General features: G+C 31.8%; 1 protein-coding gene across 1 annotated transcript in view; it reads left to right on the top strand.

Moving 5' to 3' along the window:
• LOC129231071 (vascular endothelial growth factor receptor 1-like) overlaps positions 1-19,485 on the top strand; it is a 32,533-nt gene that overhangs the window by 7,495 nt on the left and 5,553 nt on the right. Inside the window, exons 3-9 of the mRNA XM_054865319.1 lie at positions 1,331-1,450; positions 3,618-3,846; positions 8,594-8,804; positions 11,717-11,839; positions 11,918-11,988; positions 13,531-13,671; positions 18,338-18,443. Coding sequence (XP_054721294.1) covers positions 1,331-1,450; positions 3,618-3,846; positions 8,594-8,804; positions 11,717-11,839; positions 11,918-11,988; positions 13,531-13,671; positions 18,338-18,443 — 1,001 coding nt within the window. The remainder of the gene's footprint in view (positions 1-1,330; positions 1,451-3,617; positions 3,847-8,593; positions 8,805-11,716; positions 11,840-11,917; positions 11,989-13,530; positions 13,672-18,337; positions 18,444-19,485) is intronic.

Raw genomic sequence — 19,485 nt, forward strand, 5'->3', positions numbered from 1 at the left:
AGCAAAAATGAATAAGGGAAACTAACAAGATTAAGTTTACTCATGTTTATTGTAAATTTCAAACGAAAGAGCTAATAAAAAGCAAACACAAACCTCTCCTGCTCAAGAAAAATGCTGTTAATGTAGGAAAATTATCGTCTCTCGGAAAGAAATTACAACCAGTTGCAAATTTAAATAATAATAATAATACACACAATACAAAAGAAACACACACACACAAAATGATTTATCCAACACATGCAAGACCCCGAATTATTTGAAGATGAAGTATTTATAGACAATTAGAAGATATGAATCAAACATATTGAACAACATCACCGACCTGCATGAATTCAGAAAGAGTTATTGTAACTGTAGGAAAGTTGAGTACTTAAATGAGTTCCCTGTTTAGACAATTCAATAAATGCATTATGGTTTTTACTGTAATTGATTTTTTTATTATGACATTATTTCCTTCATTTTATACGCGTTCACAATACATTTTCATAAATAATACAATTTTTGTTCAAAATTATGAAATGTGGCAACAAAACAATAAGTGTTCAAGCATTTTTTAGAGATTTCAAATATCGGTATTACGTTTTAAAAACACCGAATACTGGTATAAAATTTTCGGTCCGGTATTGTAATCCCTAAGTAATACAGTTCTCTTAACCCAGGTGAATATATTTTTATTCGCAGTATGGATAAGTAATATTTATTTTCATCTAAACCTCAATCAAACTAGGTAGAACATCAATGAAGTTTCACTTTTGGACTTAGTGTCAGAAAGTTAGCCTATTTTCAAAAGAAATAGGTAATGTTTTTCTATTGTAACTTTGTATCTTGAAGTAATTATTTATTTCAAAAGAAATATCTTTTAGGAAATGGGAAGATACAACTTATTAATTAGCTTTCTTCTTTCAAACAAAATCATAACACAACTAATAAATGAAATATAAATGAAAACTTTAGATACCTAAAATTGTAGCATAGTTTACTTGAGATGTAAAGTAATTCAATATTTTGACATTATGACTAAACCTCTTGCTGAAATTTTTATAGTATTTTTGAATATAGGTATTAGGTATGTCAGGGTTCACACATTAAGAAAAAATCAAAGGTGGGACTTTCTATCATAACCAAGATGTGAAGCTGAACTTTTTGTGAGAACTGAGGGACCTGCAAAGGGATTTTTGTTGAGTGGAGTATGGGAAATATGGTGTAATTGTGCAGAACTGTGTTGATGTATGAACCATGTATCTAGTATCAAAAATGATGCAATTATATTGAATGGTCGTAGTATGTGGATCATAAAAAAACTCAATGTTTTCTTACGTTTTGTTTTTAGAGCGTGCAGATGTGAACCAACAAAAAGCACTGATGGCAGAACTGAAGATTTTAATTCACTTAGGCCATCATGTTAACATTGTTAATTTAATGGGAGCTGTGACTAAAAACTTTCCCAAAGGTGAGATATTTATTTTTAGTATAGTTTCAACTGAAGCATTCTCCAAGTAGTATTGATTAAATTTATTTGTATTAGTGTTTATAAATATATCTGTACTCTTATTTCTATAAGAATTTTTTTCAGCAGCATGTTTAAGTATGTACGAAATAGTCTTTAAGTACTATCTATGTACTTATTCAAATGTTCATTCAGGAAGTGAAAATGTTTAGTACAAGAGAACCTGTTTAGTTCAAACTACTTGGGACCAGTGCCTATTTGTATTAGAAAAAATGGATTACTTAAAATTCTGATGAAAATAAAAGTGAAAAGATGTGTGTTAGAAAATTTAAGTTATAATTTTTTAGTATTACTATCTATTAAAGTCTTTGTTTTAAAATAATAGAACTTGTATATGTCTCCTCTTTATATTTGACTTTAATAAATGTTTCTCTGGCTGTGAAGACACAACTGAGCACACCATTACTAAGTGGTTGTTTCATGGTGCTAAAGCCAATCAATTGTTTTCAGAGGTAGAAATCATAATAAACCTCAAAATGTCTGATGTAGGATAAGCTTATGAACCAGGAAATGTCCTTAGGTGCCATTCTGAAGCTACAAATGGCTAAATATTATGAGCTTGAAATATGTCATTAGGATATGCGAAACAGTAAAAATGTGACATCAGCTGAGAGTGTTTATGAGATGTTGAGCATGATTCTGCATCCTTGTTGAGAAGAACTTGTCCAACAAATCAGACGAGTTTCTTCACCGCATAAAAATTTGGTTATGTAAAATACATGTTTCAAATTAGTGTTAATGTGGTAACTGAATTATTGCACTAGTTTCTTCAATAAGTACAAAATTATTAATATAGGAAAAGTTTTTTTTTACTTCAATGAAAACTTTTCAATTATAATGAAAAAAAAAAGGTTTGATAAATAAATTTTAGATAAGTGGGAATTCAACTGTATTTTGTACTAAAAAATACTGTCTTTACACCCATAAGCTCACATCTTTTGGGAATGAAAAAGAGGCTCCTTGTAGCCTGGAATCATGCACTTGCAATTATTTGCTGATCTATGTCTTTTTAATGTTTATATTTTAACTTTTTAGTTCATAAGTATTTATTTTTTAGAACTGTTTTATGCTCTTGCTACTGTTTTGATTTCACTAGGATTGTTAAATATAACAGCTATATTCTTCACACTGTAAAAATACTACTTCTGTTACATCCTGCTATTGTTTTAATTTTGGAAAGTGATGTAATTTTTTTTCAATTAACCCTCTAATGCCCATATTACTTCATGTAAAAAAATTTCTATATGCACAAAATATTTTAAGAATAATGTATTTAACACATGTAAGATTAATTTTTGCTTTTAAAATCGTTCATAATTTCAAAATAGGTTTGAGACTCTGACTGGGAATAACATTCCTAGAGAGAAATATAATGTTGAAATTTGATGTGACCTCAGAATCACTGTGGGTAGTAGGAGGTTAATACAAGATTTAATTTCCCAATCAAATTTACTTTACTATTTATTTGATTTTTTTTTGTTTATTAATGAATTTATCTTCAACAGTTTAGCTGTAATGAATTGCCTTCACATCTTATAATGATCTTCCCTTATTTAATAAAATTCAGCACTATCTCAGAAATAAATATCATTATTCCACATATTTTATTCTTCTTTGTGAAAGCATTGATACAAATTTGAAAATCCCTTGTTATGTTTTTTACTTTGGCTAGTTGATATTTCAACAGATGTGAAAGAGGAACTTGCTATGTAATATAGTAAAATAATGTTATTCTTCAGGTTAGTACAAGTGACAGAAAAATTAAGATCTTTGAAAGAAGTCCCTTGATAAGATAAAAACTATTGAATTAAATTTTTGATAAAGCTGCTTTGTATAACATTTTAGATTGGACTTCACAATTTATTCAAATTATTCTTTAAGCGTACATTTATGCCCCGTACATTAGTCTGTGTACATGACATTTTTACTATCTGCTTTGTTAAGTGACATAATTTTTCATTTGGTAATTGTAGTCATTAAACTTGTTAGTTATTGTAGTCTATTATACAGGTTATTGCTGAAAACATTCTTTATTATAAAATGTTAATTTTGGTAAAGTGTATAGGAGTATTATAATACTAAGTAGTAATGCTGATGTTTTACTTTGTAGGTGAATTGCTGTTAATGGTTGAATACTGCCGATATGGAAATATTCGACATTTTCTACATAGATATCAAGACAATTTCATTAATGAGATTGATCCTGTAACAAAACAAGTTGTGCCTTCAACTGAAAAAATTGCCGCAACTGTTGGTAATGGAACATTTAAAGGTGATCGGTGCAGAAGTTCCTCAACTTCATCTTCAGGGGTAATGGCTGTTTATAATCCTAGCTACAGGTATTACACATACACATGTATTATATGTTGTGTCCACAGACTAACTTTAGTATAACCAACATATGAAGAACTAGATTAACGATTCCAGCTTAAATTCATTCTTCATTTCAAGGATTTTCATGAAATCCATTACAGCATAAAATACATATTCAGTACAGTATATCATAGCAAAATAAGTTCACTGCTTGGAAAGTATTAAACTGGTCCTTAATTTCCATTAAAGTCAAGTTTTTAAAAAGCTAATAGCTATTGCTTTAACAGTTTAATTATGTATTGTAATAATGAGCGCAATGACTTGATTTTGAAAGAAAATATTACCAGGAGGTCTTGTGAGCTAGCCATTTCCACCAATCTACCTATAAAAGAATTTTCTTTGTAGTTATCATGTTCATTTTTAATCCAATGACAATAGATTCCATTTTACTGAAAGAAAACATTTAGCTGAATATTTTTTAATTGGAAAAAAGACATGAAAACCATTTCTAGCATAAGTTTTCCGTTTAAATTACATCTCAATAAAAATCTTTCACACAAAGTTTAAATTGACAAAAAGAATGTTTACTCCCTTTGTTACTGTTGATTAATATATATAATATACATTAATGATCATATATATTAATGATGATAATATATATTAATGATATATATATATATACCCAATATATTTGCTGCATTGTGCATCTATGGGCTCTTGGTGTGGTCTTTTCAATATTTTTCACTTTTATTATATATATATATATATATGTTTGTGAGGATGTTTGTTATTCTTTTATGCAAAACTACTGAATGGATTTTAATGAAACCTTAATTTAATATAGCTTAGGCATCAGAATAACCCAGGGTACTTTTCATCCCGTAATGGGGGGCAAAAAATCCCATAGGGGGCAATTTTCATATAAATTCTCTATTATGGGGGTGAAAAAATACTTGCACATACATATTAACATTATAAGTCCATGGAAAGCTCTGATTTTTCTGCTGAAGATGGCACCTGTTTGAAATTTCTAAGTTAAGTAAAAAACGAGTTAAAAGCTTTTTAGTTCCATGTTCGAAGTCTTTCATCAACCCAATTAAGTATTTAGTGTATCATCTCAACTCTGTCAATTGCTAGAACTGTTGTATAGTTGATTTTTTTGCTTTTCATCTGACTGTTCAAGGCTTTTCTCCAGTCAAATTTTAAAGTAACGTTTTCCCACAGGATTGGCAAATAATAATTTGACCAATTATTTTCTATTTTAATGTAACTTTAATGAAATTAAATGTTTAAAAAAAATTATTTGTACTGATGGGACACTTACTCATTATCCAATCAACCAAGCTAAAAAGTGCATAATATTGTTTCTCGGTTTTCACCATGTATCCAAACTATCACCACTAAAAGAATTTTAAACATTTTTGTTTAAATGTAACTTAATCCATCAACTGAATTAGGCAAAGCCATAAACAGTACAAAAACTTTCACTATTTTGTCTTAGTGCACAATTTTAAACAATAGCCAAACTTCAATACCTATTTTAGAAACATTTTGTAGGAAAATATTTAGCATCATTTAATGGTCACAAAAAGTATCTCAGTATTTGGCAACAATATCTCTTTGGCAAAAATTAGTAACAGATAGTTTTACAAAGTAGGGGAGCATTATTCAAGGTATTCCAAAATAGTTACCGCAAATTTGGTAAAATTTTTAATCACACCAAGAACCCACAATAATTGAAATTTCCCAAAATAACAAAAGTGAGTATAGGAGGATTGTATGCGGCTACATTTTTAAAAAACATTTGTACTTCAATAGCCATATAGAGGTGATTTGAGACTCTATGTTAAAAAAAGAAATATATATATATATATATATATATATATATATATATATATATATATATATATATATATATATATATATATATATATATATATATAGATAGATAGATAGATAGATAGATATATTTTTTTTCAACAAGTGAAGTCAGGCCGAATAGTCGGTCACCTTTCTCACCTTTAGTCACTTTTTGAAAATTTGGTTACTTTTAGTCACCTTTTGCAACTTTTGTCACCTTTCTCACCTTTCTTAAAATGCATTTTAGGATTTTTTTTTTAAATAATTAAATCTTTGAAAAGTATCTGAATGATAGCTTTAACAGTGAAATTAATTAAAAAATAGCCTTAAATATGCCCCCCCCCCACCTTGTTGTTTAAGAAAAATAGCTATGCTACCGGGAAATCAGGGAATTTTTTTATCGCTTGCAATTGCACCCTATGAGCAGAACCAGTCTTTCTATCCCTTCTACAGATGGACTTGCTCCTTATTTTCGGGAATGTATGTTAAAGGAAGCATGTTTATCCTATTATACTTTGAGCTTTGATGAAACTACCAATGTCAAAGACAAAAAAGAACTGCAACGAACAATAAAATATTGGTCTGAAAGCCAATGTTGCATCATAACAAGGCATCTCAAAACTTTCTTCTTGGGCAAGGCAGTTGGTGAAATTTCGATTGAGAAGCTATATGAAGCACTTACCGAGAGTAATTATCCATGAATAACTGTCTCATGCTTTCCTTTGGATGGTCCTTATATTAATAAAAAGGTTTTTAGGTTTGACACTATTATCCTTGAGACACGAGAAAAAAGCCTAATAAATATTGGTACTTGCTGTATTCATACAATGCATAATGCATATGTCAAAGCATTGCAATATTTAGGTGAAGAAGCATCTGAACTTCTTCTTAGTACTTAAAGCTATTTTAATGGTTGGCCTTCCTGTTAGAAGGACTTCGAAGAAGTGCAAGCTCAACTAAATACACCTCATCGCAAGTTCCTGAAACACAACTACCCATTGGCTTACCCTTGGACCTGCAGCAAACAGACTACTGGAACAGTGGGATGCTCTTCAGTATTATTTTTTTGAACATGTGCCTTTAAAAAAGAGTTCAGCTATGCAATGCAGGTCATATAAAGCTGTTGCAAATGTTTTAAAAAGACCTTCTATAAAAGCTGAGCTGCATTTTATCTTTTCATCTGCTGATTTGTTTATGCAGTTCACAAAACGCTTTCAATGCCAAGCACCTATGATACATAAATTGTACCAAGAAATAGAGACCATTGTTCAGACTTTTATGGCTCGGGTTATAGAAGCCTCTGTCATAAAGTAAGTTGACTTTTTAAACGTAGACACGGATGAACTGTTTGCAGTTGGTAACAGACTACCTCTTGAAGATTTCGTTTTTAGTGGTGAGGTGACAGATGAACTGTCAAAACTGAAAGAAAATGAAAAGGTTATGTTTTTAAGAGCTGTTAAAAAGCATTGTGTGACTGCATGCAGGTATGTAATAGAAAAAAGTTGCATATCAAATGGGTTACTGAAAAGTTTTAAATTTTTGGATCCAAAAGAGAGAAGTAAATCTAGAAGCTGTAAGGATTTGATAAAGGTTGCCAAAATCATGCCTTTTAATGTTCCACTCGATAAGTTGCAGGATGAATGGAAACTTTTGCAGCTGGAAAAAGATGATGAAGCATCCGAAAGCAAAATCATTGATATCTACTGGCAGCAGCACATTTCAAAAAAGGACTCAACTTCCGATGATCTAATGTTTCTAAGGTGATAAAAGCTTCACTTGCATTATCACATGGTAATGCTGACATTGAAAGACTATTTTCTATTTCAAAGCACCTTTTTGGTGAAAATAAGACAGCAAGGACTGAAAGATTTTTAAATAGCATACTTATAGTTAAAGACGCTGTAAAAGAATATCCTCATTTGCTTTCTTTACCGATTGGTCCAGAAATAATTAAATGTGCACAACAAGCACACGTAAATTACAAAACATACATGGATGAATGTAAAAGGAAAAAGGATTTGGAATTGAAACAGAAGCAAAAAGAAGAGCAAAAAAAAAAGAAAGGATTGTGAAGAAGAAACTAAGAAAATGGAAAAAATTAAAACATGTATTGAAAGTGAAACTTTACAAATCTCTCTTCTAAGAAATCTTTACAAAAAGCATATAGGGCTATTTTGATAAAAGTCAGTAAAAAGGGATAATCCTTTTCTGTTTTTTGAGTTCTTAACAAATTGCTTTTGGTCACCTTTGTGTTCAAATTTGTCACCTTTCTCACTTTTTTCAAAGGCCATCAGCAGTCCTCGGCCTGAGTGAAGTTTAATTTCATATTTTGGAAGTTCTTCAAATTTGTATGCTCTTAAATGTCATGCTTCCATTCATGAATGAATACTATTTTGTTCTTTTACTATTTTATTTATACTTATTGCTATTTTACTTTTATGGGTAAGGAAGAAGCTCGATTTTTAATCACTTCAAATCGGTGTGTTTTAAGTTCTTTCAGTTAAAACGGATAACGAATGAAAGTAGCGATTGTTTCTCATAATTATTACTGACCCAGGCAATGCCGGGTATTTTGGCTTGTGTGTGATGTATAAAAATGGATATATGTGTATATTCTTTATACAAATGCACAGTTTACTTTGGAGCTTAAAAATAGCAATGGAAGATATGGAATGGGCAATAACAGAGGGAGGTTTACACTGGTACTGTGTAGGAACTTCCGCCTTGACTTTGGATGACAAATAGATTTGTAAATAAAGTTCAATTTTTCTAAAACTGTCAAACATATCTGTGTTAAGAATTATAATCACATCCTAATTTCAGATAATGTGTGCTTTAAGCATGTTAAAACGAACCTTGCATTGTGAAGTATCATTTCTTCAATTCAAATAATAAAGTATTCTGTATTTGTAGGCAACGGTCAGATAGTTTTATTAATGAGCATAGAATTTCTACTGGTGGCTCTACATTTGTGTATTCAACAAGTGGCTCAACTGGATCCTTCAGTGGAAGCAGTCGAAATTATCTCCGAGCTGACAGTCAAGAACATGTTATTACAACGTCAGATTTAGTGTGTTATGGTTTTCAGTGTGCTCGAGGAATGGAATATTTGGCATCAAAAAAGGTACTAGAAGTAAAAGTTACTATCATAACTCTAAAATATAACTTTTAAATGTATTTTCTAGAAGTAACAGGTTTTGGGACTTTTATGAGAAACTTTAGTAAAAGCCTGTATTTACTCCATGAAATCATTTCATTAAGTAGGAGATTGAAAATAAACTTAAGCATTAATTATCTTTCTAAAAAAAATGTTGCTTTATAAATACAGCTTGCTTGTTTTACATCTGTTTTAAAGAAACGAAAATAAACAAGTGTGTGTACTTATATATATGTATTTAATTGCATTTAATGAAGTGTTAACTACTTTACGGATCAGGACAAAATGTGTCCATCATTTTGTCTATACAGTATAATACCCCAAATCTAACGCTCAGTACCACAGCAATTCTGCATTTTAGATCCTTACTAAAAAAAAAAAATAAAGAAAAATGTTGTATTGTATGATACTTTATGCATTTTTAAAAATTTGCTAACATTTAAGACAGTTTTTTTTTTCTATCATCAAACTCAATAAAAACATATTTTGGAATGTAAAAAGTAAAAAAAAAAAAAACAGAGATAATTGATATTGGCCAATGTTGTTTTTAGTATTATGCATTGCATGATATGGCAATCAATGCAATGAATCAATCATATTCAGTGAAAAAGATCTTTCTATTTTTGCTCAACATTCTTCATATTGTATATTAATGAGAAAATAAAAGTTAGTATGTAAACTGAAAGCAGATGCATAATGATTAATGCAAAACTATTAGAAAACTAATATTGCACATGACATGTGACATCAAAGAAACATAAAAATAAGCTGTAAGTACTATGTTTTCAATAAGTAATAAACAAATGATTGCAAAACTGAAAGTGTAAAAAAAAATTCAAAAAAAATTCTTTGAAGTTAAAAAAAATAATAATAAAAACGAGCTGATGTGTGCATCACATGACTTCCTTTTACTCCAATTTAATGTCATTTCCCCATTATTCGCTATTTTAATGTGATTCAATATTTATTCTCTAAATATCACCAACAATGGCCAAATTGAAACTAAAAAAAAAAAAAAAAAACTCCGCCAAATTTGTCGCCAAGTTGGCGACAAAACTTGGCGACCAAAAGACTGGCGATATATCGCCAAGTGTCCGACAAATTATAACGCCACTTGAGTTTACATCGAAATTAACAATGATTTCCCCCCAAAAAGGTGCAAAAGACCCCCTTAGGAACATCCGAAAGCAACCAAAAGGGGAGGTGCACAACTAGACCCCACTACGAGTCTATGTACCAAATTTCAACTTTCTAGGACATACCATTTTTGAGTTATGCGAGATACATACGCACATACACACATACGCACATACATACAGACGTCACGAGAAAAGTCGTTGTAATTACCTCGGTGATGGTCAAAATGGATATTTCGCGTGTCTATACATTCTTAGGCACTTTTCCGCATGTGGTCGAATCGAAAAAAAAACTCAACATTCATTTGGGGGTGAGCAAAATGGAAATTAAGGGCGATTTTTGAGTGAAAATTTTTTCGCGAATACAATACTTCCTTTTTTGTAAAAGGAAGTAATAATTAAAAGAATAATTAATAAAATATCTCCCCCCCCCGCCCATTCTCCCTCAGTCTGTTTGAATGTGTATGTTCCTACCTTGAAATGACCAAGGAAAAATTATATCATTGGTTTTTATTACATCGTTTCACATGAGAAAACTGCAAATGACAAATGAAAGTTAGCCTTGTTAACAAGCATCGTATTTTGCTTTTTGAATATTTTCCTTTTTTAGAAAGTTATAAAAGTTAATTTTCCCCCCATGCTTTTCCTGATTGGAGTTTGAGTCACAGTTCAAAACTGAAATATTATTTTTTTTATTACAGAATTTGCATATCAGCAAATAAACAAATTAAGCCAGTTCAGAAATTAAAACATTAATAGTTAAACAATCAAAATGTTTTCTTTGTACAAACAATTATGAGCATTAAAACAATTCTCAAGCGAGAACCAAATTGTAGATAACATGTTTCAAAGCAGTAAAGAACCTATTTTTTAATGTAATAAATTTTTGGATGAAAAGATTTCTGGAAGAAAACCTTTTGTTGGCTATCTTTTTATTTATAAGCTGATTTATTTCTTTTGAAAGAAGGGTTCCTTGCGCCCCAAATTACATATCTGTGATTATGCATTTTAAACATAGTATTAATGTTTCAAAGTGACAATTATATTAGTTGCAAATCAGTTAAAAAATTGATGTGCGAAAACATATGATATGGATTCCATGACAGTCAGGGTTGGCAGTCATTTCACTTTACATTTATTTTAAGTTGCTATGTTTTTAATTTATTGTAAGTCAATTTCAAAAGATATATATTTCATTTTCTTTAACTTTAATAACTCTATTTTTTTCCCTTTAAATTTGAAGTTAGATATTATTTTCAGTTTAATTAAATCAAGTCCTATTATTCAGTTGGTTAAATATATTTGAATGTTTTTGATTGAATGAATTTTTGCTCAAAAGACAAAACCAGAGGTTATTTTACGCTACCTAAATACTAGAGAAAATTTTACTACTAGAATAGCTGTGCAGCATTCAGAACTGTTTGCTGGCAGCAGTTCTTATTTGAAAATGTTTAAAGAGGGCTAAAGATATGCCGTACTGCATAGGGGATAAAAGTAAATCATATCTACTAAATTTTAAAATGAACTACACAATTTTTCAAAAATGAAACAAAAAGAAAGTGGGGTAAAAAAATGAAGGATTGCAAAAGAAAACCCATGATCTCATAATCTTTTCTGAATATGAAATGGGAGGGGGGGGGATGGATATCTGAAAAAGGAAAAATAAATTTTACAAGTACTTGTTGACTTATAGACATCAACTAAAAGAATCATACATTCCCTTTTTATTCTTTCGCTTCTTAGTTAATTCACAGAGACCTTGCTGCAAGAAACATACTCTTGGCTGATGAAAAAATTGTGAAGATATGTGACTTTGGTTTGGCAAAAGACTGCTATAAGTATGAAAATTATGTTAAGAGAGGGGATGTAAGTACTCTTCTTGTTTTAATACTGTTAATAAAGTTTTAAAAATCATACATTTTATGAGTTTTTAAAAAATTTTAGGGCCCATTGCCTATAAAGTGGATGTCGATTGAATCCATATGGAATCATGTTTTCACAACAAAAAGTGATGTGTATGTATCAATAGCTTAAGTATTTTTTACTTTCTTAAATTAATTTAGAGCTTTGCTTGCTAAACTCAAAGCCATTTAATGTATCAATTTTAAGATATTTATAATACCTTTTGGCCCCATTTAATTTCATCTTTTTCACCCATGAACACATCAACAACAGTTAGTTTATGGAAGAAATTTGAATTGCACCTGACTTATTATCCACAATTTAAGCTAATTTTTGGTTCCTAATTCTCACAATAATTGATTTTTTTCCATTTTAAGCTATGCATACATTTTGGCCTTGCCATTGAATAAGCCCTTGATGTTGTTCCTACTGCAGTGTCTATCGTTTCCTCAGAACAGACAGTAAGACATCTTAGCTCTGAAACAACTGAGTTATCCTACTCTTGCTCTGAGGTGACGATAAGTAACTCTAATAAATTCACTACCTATGCAAAATTTCTTCAGTTTTAAGATGAATCAAAATAACTTCCACTAATCCCAAAAAAGTATTAAAGCAAGTTCAATTTCAAAGTGTGACCCTTATGTTTCTAAGCCCTGTATCTGAGCTTAACAAAATGACTTACTGAGAACTACCATTACTCACTATAAATCTGAACAGCTCTATTTGTACCCCTGGCTCTTGCCCTTAGGTAAAACAAGATGCTCCAGAAGCGAAAAGAAACATTAGTAGTCAGGAATATTCTTATAAAATTTTAATTATCCATATGGTTAGAAGGTCGCCAAGCTGAGTTATATTAGGAACAAACAATTAGTTGCCAAAAGTAGGTCCAGTTTGTTGTTATTTTACCAGTTTCTCCCACAGACCATAGAATCCTATGTTAATTGCTAGCTATGTCAGAAAAATGACTTTCAAGATTTGAAAAAGTGAAAATTTTTTGAATAGATAATGGAATAAATACCAATTTTAACAAGATTAAACAAATGCAGAAAAGTACCAAATTAAATATTTATCTCAAAATTAATTGATAAGAATACATAAAATAAAATATTTTGCTAAAAATATAATTTAAAAAAAAAGATAGAAACCTCTCACTATGCTAAAAAAAATATTGCATTAGTGCTTTTTCCTGTCAAGCTTCCTAAGTTCGTCTATCCAAAATGTGCTTACATTTACGTATTATCCAGATAAATGGTTCTATATACTGATGTACCTGCTACTTAATTACTAAAAAGTTTTCGCTCCCAAAATTAATAAATATTTATGTGTCATACGTTCTTTTCTTAATTTTAAGATGTCTCCCTGTCAACTGCCTAGAAGTATGCTTTAAGTTATTTCTTCATTAACATTATCAGTGTCTAATTTGCCTTAAAATGATCATTTCACATATGATAAGATTAAAACGGGTTGATAACATTTTGGTTCAATAGGTCCTAATCAGTTAGAATGTTATATAGTTACCTAACAATTGATACATCAAATTTATCTAGCAAGAAAGTTAAAACTAGTTTCACTTTTTTTCCCCTACATCTCTTCTGTGAACCATGATTGTAAATGTTTTCACTTTTCTTTTTCTGCAACTGTGCTAATTTTTTTAGATGGTCTTATGGAATATTAATGTGGGAGTTGTTCACACTTGGTGGGAATCCATATCCTGGTATTGACTTGGATGAAGAATTCTACAAAAAGTTAAAAAATGGATATAGGATGGAAAAACCAGACTTTTGTCCAGATTATGTGTAAGTTCAAGTTTTATGCAAAATTTTCCAAGCTGTTGACTTTGATAATGAGTTGTATATGAGGAAATCACCACTTAGTAGGAATCACGGATATATGCAGAACTGCCAACTTTTGAAAATCTAAATTTGTAGCAGAGTTTTGCGTGCTGGGAGGGGGGGGATGAAACGACGCGTTTTTATAACAAATATAAGATTAGTGAATAATTTACGTTTGTAAAATCTAGAAAGTACCCCCCCCCCCCCCGTATTTTCAAAACCAAACTGATAAATTTAAGGTGGAGGGGGGGGGATTTTAAAGATTTTTTGAAAGTTGTTTTTAGTATTAGGTTATTTCTAAGTTTTGCAACAATTTTTAAACAACATGTTTTCCACATGGCCTCAATTTGGAGTTCCTTTTGTAACACATATGAACAAAACAGAAAGGTGCCCTAGCATCAAAATGTGCCAAGACTGAATCTTTGAAACTGGCTAATTGTTTTTTTGTATGATTAAAAAAAAAATATGTGCGATATTGTTTGCTTTACTTTTGTTTTTTTAGAAAAGAAAACCTGCACATGGAGGTTGGAACTAAAATTCAAAAAATGTTCTGACAAGCAGAGCTGAAAATGTTTGTTGTGTATGTGTGTGTGTATGTTTTTTTTTTCTTTTTTTGAGGGTGTGGCAAATGAAGATCATCAGCAAAAATTTCGAGTATAAACTGGGATTTACATTAGGACAAGTGCCTGTTAATTTTGAAAAAAAAAAATATTTTTTTTTATCATTTAGTATGATAAATTATTTTTGTTTATTTTTAAGCAAAAATTTGGAACATTTGTTAGCACAAAAGCATTATTAACTAAAATATTATTAATGTGGACAGTATCTGTATTGATGGAAATTTTTTTAGAGTTATAAAAAAGAAGAAAATCATAATTTTTGGACATGTGTCCGTAGCTTCGTAGCTCAAGGCTGTAGTTCGTAGACACTACGATTTTTTCGTAGTAATTGGCAGCTCTGGATATATGGAGTAAAACTTAGCAAATGATTCTCTTCCTAATATTTTCATCTCTTGATTTAATATAATTTGCTTTTATAACTCAATACTCTCATTTCATGCAGCCATCGAATTAGGTTCACTAGTTAGTAATAAAAATTATATGATTTGAACTGCATGCTATAGAGGGTTTTAATTCTTAGAAATCATGCTTAGAATTGCATACAATTTCAAAGCTGCAAAAATTAACCAAATTTGGTTAAAATTAGATTTAAGTACTTTTGCTCTGATCAAAGTCATTTGGGGATGGTGAGGAAAGTCCCTTTTTACCCAACTACACGTGCATGATGCAAAGAAGGGTACTGTGTTTATAAGTCTATGTATGTATGTTTGTTCCTATGTGGTGCCGTAGAGGCTAAACGCCTTGGCCAATTTTGATGATTCCTACGTCAATCAATTTGTCTTAACCTTGGGAGTGTCACTAAACACATGACTGTAATCAAAAATTCACCATATCAACAACCCAGTCACCATATTGTCAGCTCAGGATTGAGCTGTGTGCGACACAGCGTGCAACAAATGCAGGTAGCGTTTTCGCTGACTGAATATTGGGTTTTTTTAGTTTTGCGAGAAAGATTTGACTGACTATGTTTCCGAGCTTGCGTCATGAGTTGGCTGTTTACATAGTATATATATCTACGCTAGTACTGCTTACTTATAACTGATTTTTAGATCTTCACTACTTACATGCGTAAATGAGTAATCGGGGCAGTCTTGTAAGAACTCCCCTCTGCTCTCCTATGCGTTTTTGCAGTAACCTAAGATGAACTGTTGCAGTTAATCTATTTGCATGATTTGCTCCCTTATTTATGTAATCAGTTTGTAATAATGAGCAGTCCTTTTTTAGTTTTACATGTATTTTTTACAAACAATGTTATTGTTTTAGCGAAAGTTTAAACGTATGCAAGTGTTATTGATATTTCTAAGCTATTGCACATGTACTATACTAAGCTATTAGCATCATTTTTACTGTACAGTAAACTCCCGATTATACGCGGAATAGGGTGGCACCGTAAACATGGATACGCGAATAATCCGAATGATAAATAAGAAATGATACTAGTGTATATAATTGCTAAAAAATATGAATAGCACTCACACATACACTGGTGTGCAAAAATTAAGGACGAGACGGTTTTTTCAATATAACTTTGTACAAAATCTTTCCAAATCAACACATTTAATACCGTAAGATCCCCAATACGTAAGGACATGTGTAATGTAAGCAACGCTTACTAAAAGAGAAATCAGAGGGATAAAAAGAAGCTTTCTTGAAAAAGTAGCATGGAGCGCAATGCAACTGAAGGCCGAAACATCCCTGTGATGGGTGTCCAGCAAGAAACATCCGGTCTTCAGTAGGGGATATGAAATCCCCCGACTGCTGGGCAGGTTTCACAGCGTCTGCCCATGCTGAGAATGAAGGTGTCAATGAGTTGTTGAGGCATTGCTGCCCATTCGTCTTGCAGCGCCAATCGAAGCTCCCGAATCGTTACTGATAGTAAGGTACGAGCTGCCAAGCGTCTGCCTAGAAAATCCCATACATGCTCGATGGGATTGAGATCCGGAGATCGTGCCGGCCAATCCATACGTTCAATATCCTTACTCTCTAAGAGCTGTTTGGCAGCTACTGTGCGATGACATGGTGCATTGTCGTCCATGAAAAGGAACTGTGGATCCATAGCGCCTCTAAAAAGACGCACATATGGAAGAAGAATCTCGTTACAATAACGGGTCCCGTTGACTGAACCTGCGTCTAAGATGTGAAGGTCTGTATGACTACCAAGCATGATGCCTCCCCAAACGAGAACACCGCGACCTCCATACCTGTCCCTTTTAATGATGTTCGAGGGATGATTGCGGCTTCCTCGCTCTCTCCAGATGAATATGCGATGAGAATCGCTACTCAGACTGAATCTGCTCTCATCTGTAAAGAGTACTCTTCCCCATTCATTGTCTCTCTAATTCCGGTGTTCCCAGCACCACAGAGAACGCCTTCTCCGATGGGCAGGCCTGTAAGACAATATACCGGTCATCTGGGGGTGTGGTTCCTCGTGGACGACCACTACTGAACCCCCGGATAGCTGTTCCTGTAGTTTGAAATTGTCTCCAAAGTCGTGAAACGATGCTGTGAGCAATTCCGAACTCTGCAGCCACACTTGTCACACTGCGGCCTTCCTCCAACTTCCCAATGATTCGACCTCAGGTAAAAGCATCCAGATGTCGTTTAACAGATTGATTATTCGCCATTTCTCGCTGAGGCTGCAACTCGGTGTGATTTTAACTGCTATACGGCATGCAATCTCTTTGCCAGAAATACTGATCTTACACTGACAACATGCTTTATACTACTCAGACACTCCCCCATTACGTCTGCCTGCATTATGCTAATTTTTCGACTTTGTCCTTAATTTTTGCACACCAGTGTACATTTAAATTATAGCTAAAAAGGATAACAGTCAATGTAAAAACTATAGATAGAATCTAAAAACAAACAATATTACAATTATAAGTTTAAAAAATATTTAATGACTGTAATATTAGTACATATGTTAAATTTTTACAAAAAAAGTTGGTTAGTTGTAAGCCATCACTAGAAGAAAAAAGTGTGAAAAGACCTACTCATAATCCGAACTGCAGATAATCCAATCCCTGATAATCTTGAGTTTACTGTATTTGTGGATTATCCATGTTTTTGCTAATCCGCGGTTACTGTACTCCCATATTCCACGTATAATCGGGAGCTTACTGTAATATAATTTTATAATAACAATTTTAAATATGAATAAATCTTATCTTTCTAAAATTATTTTATGTAGTATTTTTACTGTAGCTAAACTACAAAATTAAGGCTTACTGTTTTAAACACATGAAAGCTGTAGTTTTCCACCTTCCCTTCATGGTAATGCATGGTTAAAGGGGACAGTAATCAGACAAGTAAGAAACAATTGGTTGTGAATGTAGGAATGTAACCAGACCGCGTGATCAAAAGTTTTCAATCTTAATTTGGGCTGTGTCAGTGTGAGTTTATGTACGCACACACAGGTACTTATCATACTGCAACTAAGGGTGTTTGTTGTGGAAAGGTTTGTTCAAACAAATAGAAAGAATAGCCAGTTGGTTGCTCATGAATTTAAGGGTATGAAAGTGCTATTGCAACAGTTACAAAATGGTTTCAGACAGGATTTGTTTTGAACAATGCAAGAAACATTCCAAAACATGTTCAAATACCAGAAATTGCTGATGAAGTTCACCACAAAATGTTATAGTGTCCTAAAAAATCAATGCATGCATGTAACAAGGGACTGGCATATCACATCTATAATGAAAATGAATACTCCACCTGGATCTGAAAGTGCAGCTCTACAGGGTGTCTGTTCATGAATTAAAGTCAGTATCCCAAAGGGCTAAGAGATGAATGTGGTCATTTTCAATAGCTGCTGTAAGCAGGTTAATGAACTGTTTCCTTTCCCCCCCTTTTTTTTTTTGTAACTTTTAAACTCTGTTCTTTGGGCCTCTTATAATTGTCCCATCCTGTATATATATTTTCAAGATTGTTACAAATATGTGTAGACACTCTGTATATGTGTAAAATTTATCGCATGTATTTTTAATTGCTTTAAAACATTTTATTAGTTACAAAATGATGCAAAACTGTTGGAAAGAAAATCCTGAAGAGCGACCAAATTTCTCCCAGATAGCAGAAACGCTAGGTTCATGCATTGATGAAAGTATAAAACAGGTATGTACCAATGGACATATGATAATATTAAATTTAAAAAAAAATCGTTTTTTTTCTTTTACTGGAACTGCCATCTATTTCTACTAGATCTATGTTGGTAACTGTATATGCCAATTTTAAAAAAAGAATAACTTGTTAAGAAAGATGAATCTCTCCCACAATAAATTTTACATGTTAAGGGAAAGACAAAAATATTTTTGAGAACAGTGACAGAGCTAAATTATAGCAGCTAGAAGATTTTGAGCAAAATCATTTGGTAATTAGTATACTATGGTAAGCTTTCCTGTTATGGCTTTTTATTAGGGGAAAAAATCTTATCATGTGCTGGTCTATTCTTGTTCTCATTTGTAAGTAATATCTCTTTTGAACTTATCTCAGTGTCATCATTGAATGTAATGCTACTATACAACCTCAAAAGCAATAAATCAATAGTTCTATCTTCAGACTTTTATTCACTTTGAATAACTTTAAGTTTGCTCTTTTAGAACTGTGAAATTTTCATCTAGAACAGTTGCATTCTTTCCCAGAAAGTTTAAGTTTTATGAACTGACTGAATCTCTGTAGAGCAATTTACAAATTTGATATAAGAATTTAGTGTGTTGTCATTTTAAATGCTTAAATGGTAAATATAAAATTTTAATAGGGTCAGATAAGGTAAAAGAAAACATGAAGTAAATGAAAAGAAACTCTGTTACCTAATTTGTGGCAATTTTTGAAACTAAACTGATGGTAAGTGAAAACAGCAGCGCATAGAAGAGACTATGAGAGTCCCTATGTTTCCAAACAATTGTGTAGGCAGGTGTCATCATTCTTTGAAGATCTTGAAAATTTTCTAATGTAGTTATTGCTTCTGCAGTTTTAATTCGCCTTTTTGTTGCTTTTTAACTGTTTTCTTACCTGGAAACATGCATTTCTTCTATTTATAATATTTGATTTATTCTTTTCTGGCCAGCATTGTTGTTTGCGTTCTTTTCTTGGTTACTGCCGCACTTTTGAAGGTCAGTCATATTGTTCCATTCAGTTTATATTTTAAGGTTCCCGG

Source organism: Uloborus diversus, chromosome 10 (assembly GCF_026930045.1).
Source record: "Uloborus diversus isolate 005 chromosome 10, Udiv.v.3.1, whole genome shotgun sequence".
NCBI lineage: Eukaryota > Metazoa > Arthropoda > Arachnida > Araneae > Uloboridae > Uloborus > Uloborus diversus.